At 39.4% G+C, this 16,811-nt stretch overlaps 1 protein-coding gene across 2 annotated transcripts in view; it reads left to right on the top strand.

Moving 5' to 3' along the window:
- INPP5A (inositol polyphosphate-5-phosphatase A) overlaps positions 1-16,811 on the top strand; it is a 611,899-nt gene that overhangs the window by 480,041 nt on the left and 115,047 nt on the right. For both annotated transcript variants that reach the window (XM_073595667.1, XM_073595668.1), the window contains exons 10-11: positions 14,543-14,638; positions 15,081-15,155. In XM_073595667.1, the coding sequence (XP_073451768.1) occupies positions 14,543-14,638; positions 15,081-15,155 (171 nt within the window). The remainder of the gene's footprint in view (positions 1-14,542; positions 14,639-15,080; positions 15,156-16,811) is intronic.

Below are 16,811 nucleotides of genomic sequence, written 5' to 3'. Positions count from 1 at the left end.
TTGGGGGTGTACTGAATCTCAAAGATAGATTGATGGAAAACAAATTGACAATCCCTATTATTATAGCACAAAAAAAATGGACATCTAAATAAATGTGACACTCTAATGTGAACAATAGTGTATAAATAATGGCTACAAAATACAACCAGTGAAAACAAAAATAAAATATAAATTAAATAAAATAAAATTAATAATAGTAGAAAAATTATTAAAAAAATAGTCCACATAAACAATGATGATAATGTGTGACAAAATCCAAAAAAAGTGCAGGTGTCTTCAAAACCGTTCTGCTGTGATCCGCAAATTTCACCACACCTCAGTGACGTGATTCCACTCCCTTCTGAAGTTCAAACTCACCAGCTAATAAGGCCTCCCTCTCTCGTGTTTGGCCAAACAGAGCCTCAACCCACTCTCATGGGGGTTAGCATGCGACCCAGATCTCCACTGCTAAACACCGGCCTTTCTCTTTACAATGGTGTTTCCATATGTGGAATAAAAGAAATGCTCCAATGGTGTAGTACCGTTAAAAAAAATATATTTATTCACACTAAAACAGCGCCAATACACTCACATTCAAATAAAAACTGGTAGGCAAAATCACTTCACAGCAGTTGGAAAACCGCACGGCTCACTGAACGGTGATAATCAAAAACGAAACCACAACAAACTGCCACGGCGGACCCAGGGAGTATGGAAGCTGGAGATAGTCTCACCCGCCTGCAGCAACACGTCCCTCGGCCGATCCCCGTTCCATCACCCGTCACTCCTTCCTCTAGTACTTGTGTTAGATTGCCGTATAGCCACGCCCCGACATGTTTCGTCACCAATAAAAACAAAGCACATGTAGCGCTAGGGAATGTGCATATACATCTTGGACATGTATAGGTGACAGAGTGCTAAGTTCATGACTTATGCCAGTTAGGCAATGGCTATGATTAGTGGACGTGAAAAAATAAAAGTAAACAAATGAGGAAAAAAGTCCATAAATGTGTGGTAAATCACATACAAGTCCACAGAAACTGGGGGTTCATGAGGATGTGCGGTGTCACACCTGCGTATGGAATAGAAGCTGGAACAAACTGTGTGTGTATGAGGAGACACTTGGCATACAGGTCTTCTGAGAATCCAACTCAAACAACTGAGAATGTTAAAAATGGATGACCTTACCAGAAAGGATGGACACAGTCACCGTACGGTGGAGTGTCATACGAGCTTGAGGGATCCAACGATCCCAAGGATATCTGACTGGAAGAGTCGTGGCAAGGAATCCCATCCGGGGCGACCGTCACTGTTCAGTAGTGTGTAGGTCCACAGCCAATTGGGACATCTCTCCCAGATAGAATAGACGTGCAGAGAAAGGTGGCTGGGGATCAGCGAGGTCCAAATCATGGAAGGAGTGAAGGAAAAATTTTTCTCCACATAGGGCATGAATCCGTTAAAAAAAGGCTTTTATTAAAAAAGATGCTCACCAGCACACTTCAAATAGGTAAAACGTGATCACAAAGAATAAGATAAAAATCACGTGGTATCAGAGCATCTCTAGGCTTTAGCAACCCGACATGTTTCGGACCATCGTGCTTCTACTGGGGCATATGTTACCGGGAACACTGCTCGTCACCGATGCTGGTAAACGGCCATTGGGCAGCGGCTGTTTACCACGTGATCGGCTGTGATCCTTTCACAGCCGATCACTAAATGTCAACAAACCGCGGTAACGAGATGTTACCGGTTTCTCCTCACACACCGATCATGTGTGAGGAAGAGATTGCGGTAACATCTCGTTACCGCTTATAGTGTACACCAATGAAACTGATTGCACCCCCCCAATAAAGAGGACCCGAGTACTTGTCGCAGTCCATCAGAGTACCCGAGTACCTGAGTACTTCAATGTTGGGCCTCTGTATGTGGCCAGGCTGTGTAAAAGTCTCACATGTGGTATCGCCATACTCGGGAAGAGTAGCAGAATGTATTTTGGGGTAAAATTTTTGCTATATGCATGCTATGTGTTAGAAATATCTTATAAATTGACAACTTTGTGTAAAAAAACTAAAAATGCGGTTTCATTTTTCTCCACATTTTCCAAAAACTTCTGGAAAAAAATGAACTGTTCAAAAGACTCATTATGCCTCATAGATTATACGTTGGGGTGTTTGCTTTCCAAAATGGGGTAATTTTGTGGGCAATTCCATTGTCCTGGTGCTCTAGGGCCTTCAAAAGTGTAATAGGTGGTTGAGAAATGAGATGTGTCATTTATGCTCGTAGAACGCCTGAAGGTGCTACTTCAATGTTGGACCTCTGTATGTGGCCAGGCTGTGTAAAAGTCTCACACATGTGGTATCGCCATACTCGGGAAGAGTAGCAGAATGTATTTTGGGGTGTAATTTGTTGTATGCATATGCTGTGTGTAAGAAATAACCTGATAATATGACAATTTTGTAAAAAAAATTTTTTTAAATCTTCATTTTGCATAGAATTGTGGGAAAAAATGACAACTTGAAAAAACTCACCATGCTGATTTCTTAATACCTTGGAATGTCTTTCTAAAAAGGGGTCATTTGGGGGGTATTTGTACTTTCCTGGCTTGTTAGTGTCTCAAGAAATGAGATTCACCTGATGTACTGAAGGCCTGATCAGATGTGATCAGTTTTCAGAGATTGGCACCATAGTTTGTAGACTCTATAACTTTCACATAGACCAAATAATATACACTAATTTGGGTTATTTTATCAAAGATATGTAGCAGTATAAATTCTGGCCAAAATGTGTGAAGAAAAATTACTAATTGGCAAAATTTTTTGACAGAAACAAAGAAAAAGACTTTTTTCACAAAATGTACGGTCTTTTTTATTTCTAGCACAAAAAATAAAAAATCCACTAGTGATTAAATACCACCAAAAGAAAGCTCTATTTGTGTGAAAAAAGGATGCAAGTTTCATATGGGTACAGTGTTGTATGACTAATTGTCATTGAAACTGTGAGAACGCTGAAAGCTGAAAATTGGTCTGGGCAGGAAGGGGGTGTAACTGCACTGTATTGAGGTGGTTAAAGTGGAATTAAACCCTCCAATCTTTTACAGCCAAGGAAGCTGCTTCTGTTTGAACTGCAACTGCCATGGTGCTGTACATGTGATCAATTAGGACACCGGCTATTTGATGGTTTGACAGTTTGGTTGAGAACACAATCAAATCAAACTGTTTTTTGAAACTGGTAAATCAATGGGTTTAGTCCTACTTTATGATTTACAGCTGGGGCTTTGGGCTTCAGCAAAATGGCAGCCTCCAGCAAGAAGAAACAGGATCAATGCCCTGGAGGCAATTTACATCGCACTTTATTTTGGTAGCATGGGAGTGGAGTGACTGACAGACTTAAATGCTCCCCATTTTTTCAATGTCCTGTTTAATCAGGAGCTGCCCCGGTTGTGGACCACTTGTTCTTCTCGTTCTAGGGATACTTGATCTTGGAGTTTTATTAATGGTCTCAGCTGTTCTTGGTCAGCACTAGGGATGAAATCTGTGAGTTACGCAGACACCGCAAGTGTCTGGGGTTGTAACACTGCATTCTTGGATGCCTGGTCTGCTTTATGATTTTCCTCTGCCTCTGTTTTTATGTTTTTTTGGTGCTAGTATGCACTTTAACTTTAAATTGAACTGAAAGGCTGAAATCAGTGAGTCACCTAACTTAGCATGTGTATTCGTTTTACCTGCTGAAGTAAAAAAAAACAAAAAAACTTCTAGCTCTTCAAATGGGACCAAAATTATGCAGCACCCCGAAAGCATATGTGTGGTGGTAAATGTTTACTCTTTTGTCTCCAGCCTCCTCTAATGCAAGCAATAGTTTGGCTGGGTTCCAAATGGTACACCTTTTTGATTGTTAGATTTGTTAATGATAATGATGCTAATTCATATTTTGTGAACCTTGCATTAGACAAAAAAAGCAAAATTTGTTAGCTGTGGGACTTTGAAGGTACACTCATATTTATATACATATGATAATAAACTTTGTTAAAAAATATACATATTTATTATAATACATGAAAAAAAGTTAAAATGGCTTTATATACAATACATCCGCATCCTTTTGGGTAAAAAAAGACACGTTTTGATGTTGTAATGCTGTAATTCATGCTTGCATTCTACATGTTTCGCCGTAAGGCTTCTTCAGGAAAAGCGTGGAATCTTATCTACTAAATAAAACAAAAAAAAATTAATGTGTGCAAATGGGTGTGCCCACCCATCTGGGAGTGCTCCCAGATATCTGGTTCCTACCTTATGGTGCTGAGGATCCGGAACCAGTTGACAGCCTGTGGGGGAGGGAGGAGCGAAAATCACTGGCCCTAAGCATCCAACCAGTGGCTATCCAACTCAATGAAGCCCGATCTCCCGCGGCGGTGGGGTGGGTGTATTGATAGGGTGTACACGTTTGAAAGGTACAACCTATAATTCAATCAGAATATAATTGTTTATCTCTATACTCATATTTTGTGAACCTTGCATTAGACAAGTGTGTTTTTTTTTTTTTTTTTTATTGCTCTTTGCAATACTTCCTGCACAGAATATTGGACCATTAGAGTTTAAATCATCATCCAAAATAACATCTTCAACTTTGATTAGTAGCACCTTTCATGTTGCTGCTTGATACAGCACAGTGAGCTCTTGATTACTGGGTTTCGCTGGCATGAAATGTATGTACATGTTTCTTTATATCCGCCTACCTACGGGTCCATCCAGGTCCATAAAAAAAAAAAGGCTGTTTACAACTAGCCATTCATAGAGCATAACAGAGTCTGCCAGTGTCCACTCTGCATAAACTGAGAGGGCACGCATGTGACATCCATCCCAGTCAGTTTCGATCAGCAGGGGATCTGCTCACAGATCCTCTGCTGATCGGAGCAAACTCTGCTCCTTGTGGAAAAGCCCTTAGAAACCGAATTGCATGTCCTTAGTTTTCATGACTGAAAATAGTAAAAAATGTCCTGGTACGGTCAATGTGAGGTTGTTTTTGAAGGTTGTATCAGTGCCTGCATCTGTCTTTTTTTTTATTTTTTGTTACAGGATAGATGACCTTATTCTGTCCTTTTTAGTAACGTGTTGTGTACCTGGTAAAATGCAGTGTCCTAAAAAGACAACCATTTACTAGCAATATTATAATTTTTATTTGCTTGCTCTGTTAGCTAGATGACCCAGCAAGCTCTTTGTTTTCATCTTTTTATGATGTCACAACATAATACATTATAGCAATACTGTGTGATCTTCCAGAGACTTCCATTGATCCAAAATGTTTACTTTACTCGGAGGCAGTGGAGACACATTCTTGCAGCAGCTGCAAAGTCCACCCACACTGCTTGTAATTAAAGATAAAAGCAAAAAGTACCAACAATCTGGTGGTGGAGAAACAGAAAATGGTGTCAGCCGGATCAAAAAACTGAAACAGCTGGGTGCAGGTGATATCTGTCCTAAGACCCCATTCACACAGGGGCAACACGACTTGCAGGTCGCCTCAGCGAGGCGACCTGCAAACGAATGCCCGGGCGACTTGCAAAACGACTTCTGCATAGAAGTCTATGCAAGTCGCCCCAAGTCGCCCCCGAAGTCGTACAGGAACCTTTTTCTAAGTCGGAGCGATTTGCGTCGCTCCCCTTAGAACGGCTCCATAGTACAGAACGGGAGGCGACTTGTCAGGCGACTAGGTCGCCTGACAAGTCGTCCCTGTGTGAATGGGGTCTAACAGTATGTGTGGATTTGGCACGACGAGTGCGTCGGCCTCTATAACTGTGTTTATTACTCTTAAATCATTAGCCAATACAGCAAGTTATTTTTGGGCCTTAAGAATTTTTTAGTTAGAGAAAATGTTCTTATGTCATCCATCTGGGCTATATTAAAGTGATACTAAACCTTAAAGTGGTGTTCCGGCCGAAATTATACTTTTTTAAATAAAAATACCCCTATAATACACAAGCTTAATGTATTCTAGTAAAGTTCGTCTGTAAACTAAGGTCTGTTTTGTTAGTTTATAGCAGTAGTTTGTTATATTATAAACTTACAGCAGGCCCTGGCCATCTTAAGTGTGGGCATCTGAAGCCAGACTGTAATTCTTCCTGGATCTCATCCTTGCAGATCTCGCACATGCTCAGTGCAGCACAAACAGTGTAATAGGTTTCAGGTCAGGTTTCCATAGCAACGGCAGTGTCAGAGGAAGTTGCCGTCCCTTCCCAGAAGGCATTGCAAACAGGAAATGATGCGATGGACCAGGGAGGAGGAAGTGAAAAATGAATACAGCAGATATACAGTAGGTGCTGAGAAAAAAAAATAAAAAAAATATCCAATTCGTTTACAGTGCACAGTTTAGTGAGGGATGCTGAAGAGTTGTAAAAGTGGGTGGAACTCCACTTTAAATTAAAAAATAAAAAATGCTAGGGTGTTGCACAGAGTAGTGGCTTACCTCCTCTCTTCCAGTCACCTGCTCATGCAATTTCTTACTCCCTTCTGTGGGTGACCCCTCAGCAAGCCGTGTGCTATGGGGGCACCCGTGTGGGCACACTTTCCAGCCAGGCTGTGTACGTCCATAGACACCTTGTGGATTGTGAGAGGATTCAGTTAAGTGTTGGGAGGGGGGCACAATAAGCAGTGGGACTTTTTTCTACATTAATGTAAGGAATGCACTTAGGTAAAAGTTGTTAACTTTAGAACACCTTTAAGTATTGTGGCAGTTGTGGTATAACAGCACCTTCCCTTAAGCCCCGTACACACGATCGGACTTTCCGACAACAAAACTGTGGAATTTTGTTCGAAGGTTGTTGGCTCCAACTTGTCTTGCATACACACGGTCACACAAATGTTGTCCAACAATTACGAACGTAGTGGCGTACAAGACATACAACGAGCTGATCAAAAGGAAGTTTTATAGTCGTGATATCTCCATTCCGAACGCTAGTTTTACAAGACCGAGCGCTTGCGGCTCGTACTTGATTCCAAGCATGCGTGGACTTTTGTGCGATGGACTTGTGTACACCCGATCGGAAAGTCCGACAACTAAAATTTGTTGGCGCAAAATTTGAGAACCTGCTAGCCAACATTTGTTGGCGGAAAGTCCGACAACAAATGTTCGATGGAGCATACACACGGTCGGAATTTCCGCCAACAAACTCGCATCAAACATTTGCTGTCGGAAAATCCCTATCGTGTGTACGCGGCATAAGTCTGATGGTAACTGGTACTACATCAAATGACTCACATCATAGATATATCTAATGGCATGTATTCTAAAGTTTGCCTGAACCATTTGTAATATATCTGCCCCTAATTGGTCAGCACTATCCCACAAACTAATACTTCAGTGACAATTTCTATTTCATGCCCTAATTTCATTTATACAGGTACTGTCTCTTTTAAGGAGAACAGTTTACATTTACATTCCTAAAAACATTTTCTCCTTCGTCTTTTACCACCCTTTTTTTTTTTTTTTTTTCTGGAGGGGCTGCCTTCCATTCCATCGTGGCATCTCATGTAACGTAGCGCCAGAGATTTGAAGCGGGAAAAGAAGATGGAGGGCATCCCTCTCCAGGAAAGTTCTTCCAGTTTGCCCAACTCGGCCTTATTTGCTGTGTCAGATTGACACATTGGATTAGAAATACTGATGGGACAGTAAGGTCCTACTGACTTGCATTTACCGTATTTGCCTGCAGATTTTGTATGCATTGGTTCTAATATTTGAAGTCACATAGGCTGATTTAAATGTTATTGTATGTAACTAAAGTTGGAAAATTTGATTCGCTCATGCTCTTCCTCCCTCTTTATGTAATGTTTCCTTTTTCTTTCTTTTTCTATGTAAGGGAGACAATTGTACTCATGTGTCAACCTCACTATGTTTCGTATACTTTTCTTTGGAAAAATAATAAAAATTTTTAAGTGCGCTGTTTTTAATATTAAAGGACGACTAATTAGGTCATATCAAATGTAGAAACATGTGAAATTTAAAGTCAGAAGGTTTATTATCTTAAAGCATTCTATGCATTAAGATAAAAAAAAAATCACCTGTGTGCAACAGCACCCCTCAGCCTCCCTAATACTTACCTGAGCCCCATCTCGATCCAGCGATGTTGCACAAGAGACTCGGCTGTCCGAGACTCTGCCTCCTCATTGGTTGAGACAGCAGCGGGGGCGGCATTGGCTCCCACTGCTGTCAGTCAAGATCAGTGAGGAGAGAGGGGGCGGGACCGAATCGCGGCCCAGTGTCTGTTTGGACACACAGAGCAGCGGCTCGGCTCGAGTGCCCCATAGCAAGCTGCTTGCTGTTGGGGGGGCAGGAGGGAAGGGCCAGAAGCGCTGGCGAGGGACCGGAGAAGAGGAGGATCTGGGCTGCTCTGTGCAAAACTACTGCACAAAGCAGGTAAGTATAATGGGTCTGTTATTTTTAAACAAAAAAAAAAAAAAACGAGACTTTAATACTTGAAATTTAAAGCTGAACTCCGGGCAAAAGATTGGGAGTTTTTTTTCCACATGCAGTGGGCTGTGTTTGCACTGCACAGGTTAACTGCTTGATTTATTCTAGGGGAGAGGACAGTGGAGAGATGTACTTGCCTAATCCGTCGATCCTCCCCTCACAAGATCGGTCTGGCACCCCCACGCTCCAGCGGTCTTGAAAGTGGACTGTTCCAGATGTCAGCACACTCAGAGCATGCTCCATAGACAGGAACAGTCCACTTCTGGAATGTGGGCAGCGCAGTTTTCCAGTGGATCAGGTGAGTGTAAACTTCATGCTCTCCCCTAGAAAAAAATGAGCAGTTGACCCATGCAATGCAGACACAGCCCCACTGCATGGGGAGAAAAAAAATGGCCTGGAGTTGGGCTTTAACAAGGCATTTTTATTAAAGGTCACCCATAGGAATTCATTTGTGTTACCATGATTGGAATACATATTCAAAAAAAACTGCGATTACATTATTTATCATCATGATACTCAAGCTGGAACATCTACATAAGTTTTTCTTTCAAAAAGAAAAAGGTTACAATAAGTTACATAGGTTGGACTTGTGTCTTTTTTCAACCTCACCTACTATGTAACTATGTAAGTTTCAGGGTGCATAGATCAGAATATTTCTTGCAATCGGATCTTTTTTTTGTAGTTTTTCCTTCTCGCATATCATTACATGCATTCCTTTCTAATGAGAGCGGGAGGGGGGGGCATATTCTCACAGACAAAAGCTGTGGGACTAATAGCATCAGCATACACACACGCCATTAGCGCTCAGCTTCTGATTCTGAAGGATCTTATGATTCTAGCCAGAATACCAATGGTGTAATAAAAGTGCCCAGAAGAATATACATTGAAGTGCGGCTATTCTTCTCTACTGTACTTCTCTTAGGGTCAGTTCGTGCCACAATTACTGCATTCCGGATGTGTCTTTTAAACCAGCTGATGCCGCTCGATATTTGGCCCATGTGTACGGTCCTTAATTCTAGTTCCTGTGATGAGACGACCAGCCATATTACGTGACCTGTCTCCTATTCTGAATACATATTGAATATTTTTTAAACATCAAAACACCCTTTAGGTCTAGTGTTACATGGTCTGTCACCCTTTGTCCACAGTACCCATTTATCTAGGGCCTTAGTAAAGCTGGAACCATTCATCAGGTTCGTATTTTCTCTAGCGCTGCTATTGCGTTGTACATTTTTAGAGGGTCTCCTACCCTTCATTCCCTTAAAATGCCCATAATGACTGGCCAGTCTTCTCTCTTTTCTACTTGTGACTATACCCTCTTGCCCCTAAACAAGTATTGCAACAGATGTGTGGTTCATATAACTTGTTAACCACACTATTCTTTTCTTTTTTTTTTTTTTTTTTTTTTTTTACCTATAGTGTTCCGATGGACAGTAGATGTTGAAAACCTAACCTATAAATCTCACCAGATCACACAAAAAGTAGTCTGTGGACTACTTTTGAAAAAAGCACCAAATTATATGGTACTGCATCACCATGCAATCTGGTGCCTGCAAACACATTGAGTTTGGGGTGCCATTAATCGAGTTCTTTTGGTAACCAGCCCTTCGCCATCATGCTGTCAGAAAGCAGGGAGGAAGACTAGCTCTTCTGGTCCTTCTTTGATTCTTCAGTTTTTAAAAAGAAACCAGAGTCAGTTGGCTAAATGAGTAAATACATTTTGCTAGCAAGGAAAATTTCTTATAAATAAAGCAAGGAGTTACCTGGTATTCATTTTAGTTTAGTATATATCCTTTATTGCAATAACACTCCAGAGCAGCAAAAGTAACCTCCTTGGCTTCCCAAACAGACTTTTTATTCATTAGCGTTTTACCCCTTCTGTTCTTCTTTTGATTGCAAAGGAAACTATTTTCCCAGACTCTTAAGATCTCAATTGTGTGATTAATTTACAAGTAGAGCAAAAGTCTGATCTCATTACTGGATTCTTTGATCAGATTTGGGTTTTTAAGTTCTCAAGTGTTTCTTCTTCAGGCTGTCTGCATTTCTATTGCCTTCTTGTCCCTGGTAATTCCTTTATTCAGTTATCTGTGCTGCTAGCAGACAACTCGTGTGGCCATCCTAACGAATGGCTGTCTATCTTTACTCTAAACTCAAGTCATGTCTTCAGACAGAACTTTTTGTGCTTGGAAAAAAAAAAAGTATGTGTGTGAAAAAATAAAATGTTTACACCCATGCGAATGTAGCCTATTACCCCTATAAATAAATCAGAAATAACATCTAGTTTTTACTTTTTAAATCCTTGGGAAAGCAGTTCATATGCAGTTCAGGGCCTGACACTCTAAAATGTTATACTATGCACTATATATATATATATATATATATATTGACTGCTACAGACAAGAAAACATACACAATACGCTTCCTTTTTTGTACAGTCGACATTATACAATCTTCTTGTACAATTTTCCTTTAGATTTACCAAATGGGGTCAAACCTAAACACTTTCTTTTTTTAATAAAATTAGTTTTTGTTTGTATAACTATAAAAAATAAAAATATGTCAACAAAATTACTAAATATCAAAAATTATCAAATAGTATATAAACAAAGAAAAAAAACACAAAACAAGGAGAAAAAAAAACATAAAACATAAACCAAACAAACCTTGCACCTCTCGTATTAAAGTGGCATTCTCATATAATAGCCAAAACATAATAGAAGCATAAATTCAATTTACTCATCCAATTAAGCCCCCCTAATATCAATCATCAGACTATGGTAGCTTCCTCCCTGCAGCTTCAACTTATCTTTCTTTCACATATATTTTCCTTTTCTTCTCATCTACTGCACTTCCTTCTGCCTCAGCTCCTTACTCCCATCTATCCCCATTGCTTTTACTCCTCTCTACTAGATAAACCATGGCAAAGTTCGTTACTAGGTTCTACCACCATGACCATACTAAACACTTTCAATTTGTATGCAATCAGGCATGCCCTTGCGCTACATAGTTGAAGGTAAATCTAAAGGAAATTGAACAAGAAAGTTGTGTAATATATGGCAATCTTTCGACCTACATAATGTAGCCAATTTACAGAAAAATATGCAGGCGAAGCTGCTGTTAAAGGAGACTCCTTATGGCTGACAGGTTCATGAAATTAAAGTTGGTGTTGCTGACCCCTCTGTTGACTACCTCCAAAATTGCTATGGAAAAAAAAATCTTTGTCTAGTAGCCTTTCTCAACCTTTTTTTACCCTAGAGCAGTGATGGCAAACCTTGGCACCCCAGATGTTTTGGAACTACATTTCCCATGATGCTCATGCACTCTGCAGTGTAGTTGAGCATCATGTGAAATGTTGTTCCAAAACATCTGGGGTGCCAAGGTTTGCCATCACTGCCCTAGAGGAACACTTGAAATAATTTTTAGGTCTGTGGGAACCTTTGGTAAAACAAGTTCATTAAAGGTCAGTGACAAAATGCCCTAATTGATGGACCATGGAAAGAATGCCCACCTTCCAAAGATCAGAATGCCACTCTTTCAGACAGCTAAAACAATCATTGGTGTCCTGCAGCTTGCTCTGCGATTTGGAGATCAAGCATTTAGTGGGTGGTCATTCAATCGGTTCAAGGAACCCCTAGCAATTCCTGGATGAACCCTGGATGAGAGAGGCTGGTGAAACGTCATAGCAAATGTTCTAATTTTGTACCTAAGATTAAATTAATGTATTTGTCACCTAGAGATATGTAATGTTTTTAAAGTAAAAAAATTTTGTTAAATCAAGAAGTGGTTACTTTTATGAACTAGCTAAATACATTTTATATATAAACACTTGGGTTCTTGCCCACTTTGCTTGCAGCAAGAGACGCGAAGACACAGTCCAGAAACTGACATCTGTGAACACAATGGGGTTTATTTACTAAAGCTGGAGGGTGCAAAATCAGGCTCATTTCTGCATAGAAACCAATCAGCTTCCAGGTTTTATTGCCCAAAGCTTAATTGAACAAGCTGAGGTTAGAAGCTGATTTAGTAAATAAACCCCTATGTGTCTTTACCCAACCCTTCACTTTTTATAGGCAGATAAAAGCAGATCATCTATCATGGAGCAAATAGTGAATGTACATGTTTGGATATTTTTGCAGTGTGAACTGCAGGGAACAATCATATCTTCACATGCATTCAGCAGAAATTTAGCACTGTTGTTTTGTTAAGTATGGGATTGGCAGTCACTTTGGGGTTTAATATATTCCAGCATGGAGCGACCACGTCTAACTTTTATATAGAAGGTATTATCTTGTATTGTTCTGCTGCATAACTATCGATATTAATCAGATTTCTTTCAAACGTTTCTCGATAAAAGGGGCTTATGCCCTTGAAAATGTTCTGCTTCAGTGCTTGCGACTGTAGCAGTTCAAAAGAACCAGTCACCCAATTGTGTACGAAAATGACCCACACAGTTCAGTTTGTACTGATTTTGTTCGGTGCAATAACATTTTTTTCAGTGGTGGTCATGGGTTGTTTGCTTCCTATAGTTGGATTTTTACTTGGGTGTATTTTTCAATCGTTCTGAGAGAAGGGAAAGTTAAAACTAGAAAACAACGTTAAAAATGATTTGAGGAAAAGTTTTTTAATGGAAGGAAATCATGAATTTGTTGAATTGTCACCATTCTGGGATGGCTACAATGCCTAGTGACTGTGCCATGAGTTCTCCCTTGTGGCTTCCAAGGCCTTTTTTTTTTGGTCTTTTCACTCTGCAAAGCTGCTTAAGCACTCTTAAGCGCATTAGCATTTGGATGCTAGAAGAGCATATTGACCCTCATTTGGAAAGTTTAAATGAGTGAAAGATGGAGCGATTTGTTCAAGCTTTAGAAACCAGCTTTAGAAAGTGTCCGGTTTACCCCTCTGGTTTGTCCTAATGCTTGTTCTAATCTGGTGTGCTGTTTAAAGGCAACCAGACTGATTTGTGACACCTAAAGTCCAAAGGCCCCCATTTTGGGGGGCTTGACCCGATTAGCTAATCTGTGCTTTGAATTTCAATGCCCAGTATCACAGAGGAAGGCTCTTGGGAAAAGCTCAGTTTAGGATCTCAGCATTAGGAAGTGCGGGCAGGCACAGATGGTTAAAATAAATGGTCATCTCCAAGTTTGACACTGATTTTGTTTACTGAATGAGAAGATGGTTTGGAATACATCTACAATACTTGGACGCGCCCACCAAGTATTCTGTGCGCTGTTGTTAAACATTATTATCCAGTCATTTGTCTACACAGATAATTTATTCTGCAAAACATATTAATTACCTCTTAATACAGCTCAACTGTTAAACCATTAGCTTTGGATTAGTGCCAGTTAGTTTGGCTAGCCTTGTTTGGCCTGTAATTTCTTTTTGGTTGTATATCATATTGTCTATATACATTACCAAAATCACAGCCTACAAAAAAATAAATTTTCGGTTATTAGTTTGTTGGAATAATAGATTTTTTTTTGGTGGGGAGTCTACTTTACTTTACCCTCAAGGGATTCTGGTCTCAAGAATTTAGGTTTTACAGATGGTAACCATGAAATAAATTGACATGTTTACTAGTGTCCACATTACAATTGGTACTAATAGAGACAGGAGATAGTAACTCCATGCTGCTAGTTGGTATAAGAATGTACCACAACCTGTACCTTATAAGAAAAGTACAGCCAAAGCTTTCTTTTGCTATCCTATGACCCAGACTCAGCTGAAAGAGTGCTATTACCCGATTATGTCATTGCTCAGGAAGGGTCAATATCACAGTAGTATTTGGACTTAGTTTATGGACACTTGTTTTGCACTTTATAAAGTGCAAATATGTTTTTTCTTTGATATATGATCACAATTTGCACAGTACTTAATTTTTTTTTTTTATTATGAAATTGCAATATGTACAGTTCTGATATGACATTCACTTTCTCTTTGGATTTAAGCAAATGTTTATGTAGTTGGAGCACTTCATGTTTATATGGTTTAGAATATTGGGTTTTGTTTAACACTGAAGATTTACACTTTTTTTTTTTCAGCATTGCATTGATTTTTGTTATTGTCTGTTAATACTAATTATCTCTAATGTTTTTTGTTCCTTTAGACACTTTGTGCAAAAACTACAATGCAAACTGTCCACGCGCCTGACAATAATACGATAGACAAGCTGATATTTCGTGAATCTGAGAATGATCACAAGGTATCTGAATCATTATTTTACTATATACTTAACGGGGAACTGAAAGAGAGAGAGAGATATAGAGATATATATAGAGAGGGAGATATATATATATATATATATATATATATATATATATATATATAGAGAGAGAGAGGGAGAGAGATATAGGGAGAGAGATATCAAGATATATGTGTGTGTGTGTGTGTATATATACCGTATATATGTGCCTTTATTTACTGAATTTATTAGGATGCTTTTTGCGTTCAGTGGCAGTGAAAAGTTACAAAGCTGTGGACTGAATTCTGTTATAGAGAGGGTAACTGATCTCAATTATCTGTGCTTGAAATTCACCCATTCTGTGTATCAAGCTCGTCTTTAACCATTTCATTTTTTGTTTTGTTTTGTCAAAAAGCATAGAAGGCCTCCAATGGTTACCATGATCTATCTTTTCTTCTTCCAGGTAGTGCTACAAATAGAAAAGAAATTATTTGATTATTTTAATCAAGATGTTTTTAGAGATAACAATGGCATTGCGGTAAGTCTAACTTATAATGAAGATTTTTTTTAAACAAAAAATAAAAAAGTAAGGCCTCCATCTTGACTGCTATACATATGAATAATAACATAAAGTTTACACAGACACATCCTACATATATTGCTACTGTTTAAAGGAGTCGTGTCACAGGAAAGTAATCCTTAGAAAAACAGCGCTAGCAATAAAAGCTAATAATCCACAACAGATTAAATCTGACAGTGACCTTAAAAATAAATAATTGGATAATAAAGTGCAAATAGTGTCCAGTGATATTGTATTAAATAAACTCTTCATTCAAAAATAGCATGCTCTTTTTGAAGATGCCACACAGTATTAAATGATTGTTGATTGTTCTCACAACCGATTCATAGAAGAAAAGTGCAGGTCCCTACTCACCGAATGGAGTTGACCCTCATTCCCTTTCGGTGAGAGAGGTCAAATGCGCTGTGCGGTCTTGTAGGTGACCAGAAGTTGCAGGAATGGAACTCCATCGCTAGCTTGTGGTCCGCAGTCCCGGGGAACAGCCCAGAGGAGACTCTCAATATCCCACACTAGACGAGATCCAGACTGCGATCTGGTCTCAATGATCACAGGCTCCACACGAGCTCCAACCACCAGGTCCCTGCTGCTATCCATACTCCAGAGGGACAGCCACGTGATATTCAAAGGAAAAAGGGCTCCTCATAATGTAAACCAGTACCACTCTTTATTAAAACTTTAAAAGGCAAATACAGTTCTCAAACCAGTGGATAAAAAACAGCTTGCTGCAGACACTTGGTACATCGCACAAAGTTCTCACAAACTCTCCAAGAAATCAGCTAGGATTGCTGTATACCATCTGAAGCTGGATCCAAACACACCATGCGTCCTTGCTTGACATGTTTCGTCATCACAAATGACGTCATCAGAAGCTGTTGCTTTATGGGCTTGTTAAAGGCATAACATTTTTATGCTGACCTAAGCATGTTTTGGGAAACCTTTACTTTTTTTTTTTTTTTTTATTGACTAACTTAAAGCCCCAAAAAATTAATGTGTTTGTATCCATCCATTGCTTGTGACAGTCACATTTTGTAGAGGTACAGAAACCAGCGCTTCCTAGTTTATAATGTGTTAGTCATTGCACATGTTGGAAGTTTTATTTACAACCTTTGGCCCGTCATTCTTCTTTTTTTAGTGGGAAGAAAGGCACAAAATGATTACTTTGCACACAACATCCTTTGTAGATTGTGGCAGGTCCCATAGGCACATGATGTTTGAGGATGAGCAGATGTTGCACTGCTTAGCTTTCATGGCGAGATGTCTTAGCAGGTATAACCATACACTTAGGGGTCCATCAAACAAAAAGTTATGGCTGTATTGCAGTCATGCCACTTCACACTTCTAAAGCACAGTGCAAAGCTAACAAAAATTATTGGAAGGAGTGTTTTAAAAAAAAAATATATATATATATATATATATATATATATATATATATATACATACATACACATTTGCCAGAATGAGAGCATGGTCATGTGACCTTTCAGAGTTCAGAGACCTTTTTGCTGTGGTATGTAGAGCAGTGGCGGCTGGTGCTCAACATTTTTTTTTTGGGGGGGGGCGCAAACAAACTGAAAAATTCTGAAAAAAACATCAATTGCAGCCCTTACTGTGCCC

This window comes from Aquarana catesbeiana, linkage group LG08 (assembly GCF_042186555.1).
Source record: "Aquarana catesbeiana isolate 2022-GZ linkage group LG08, ASM4218655v1, whole genome shotgun sequence".
NCBI lineage: Eukaryota > Metazoa > Chordata > Amphibia > Anura > Ranidae > Aquarana > Aquarana catesbeiana.
This window is presented reverse-complemented; position numbering and strand designations above follow the sequence as displayed.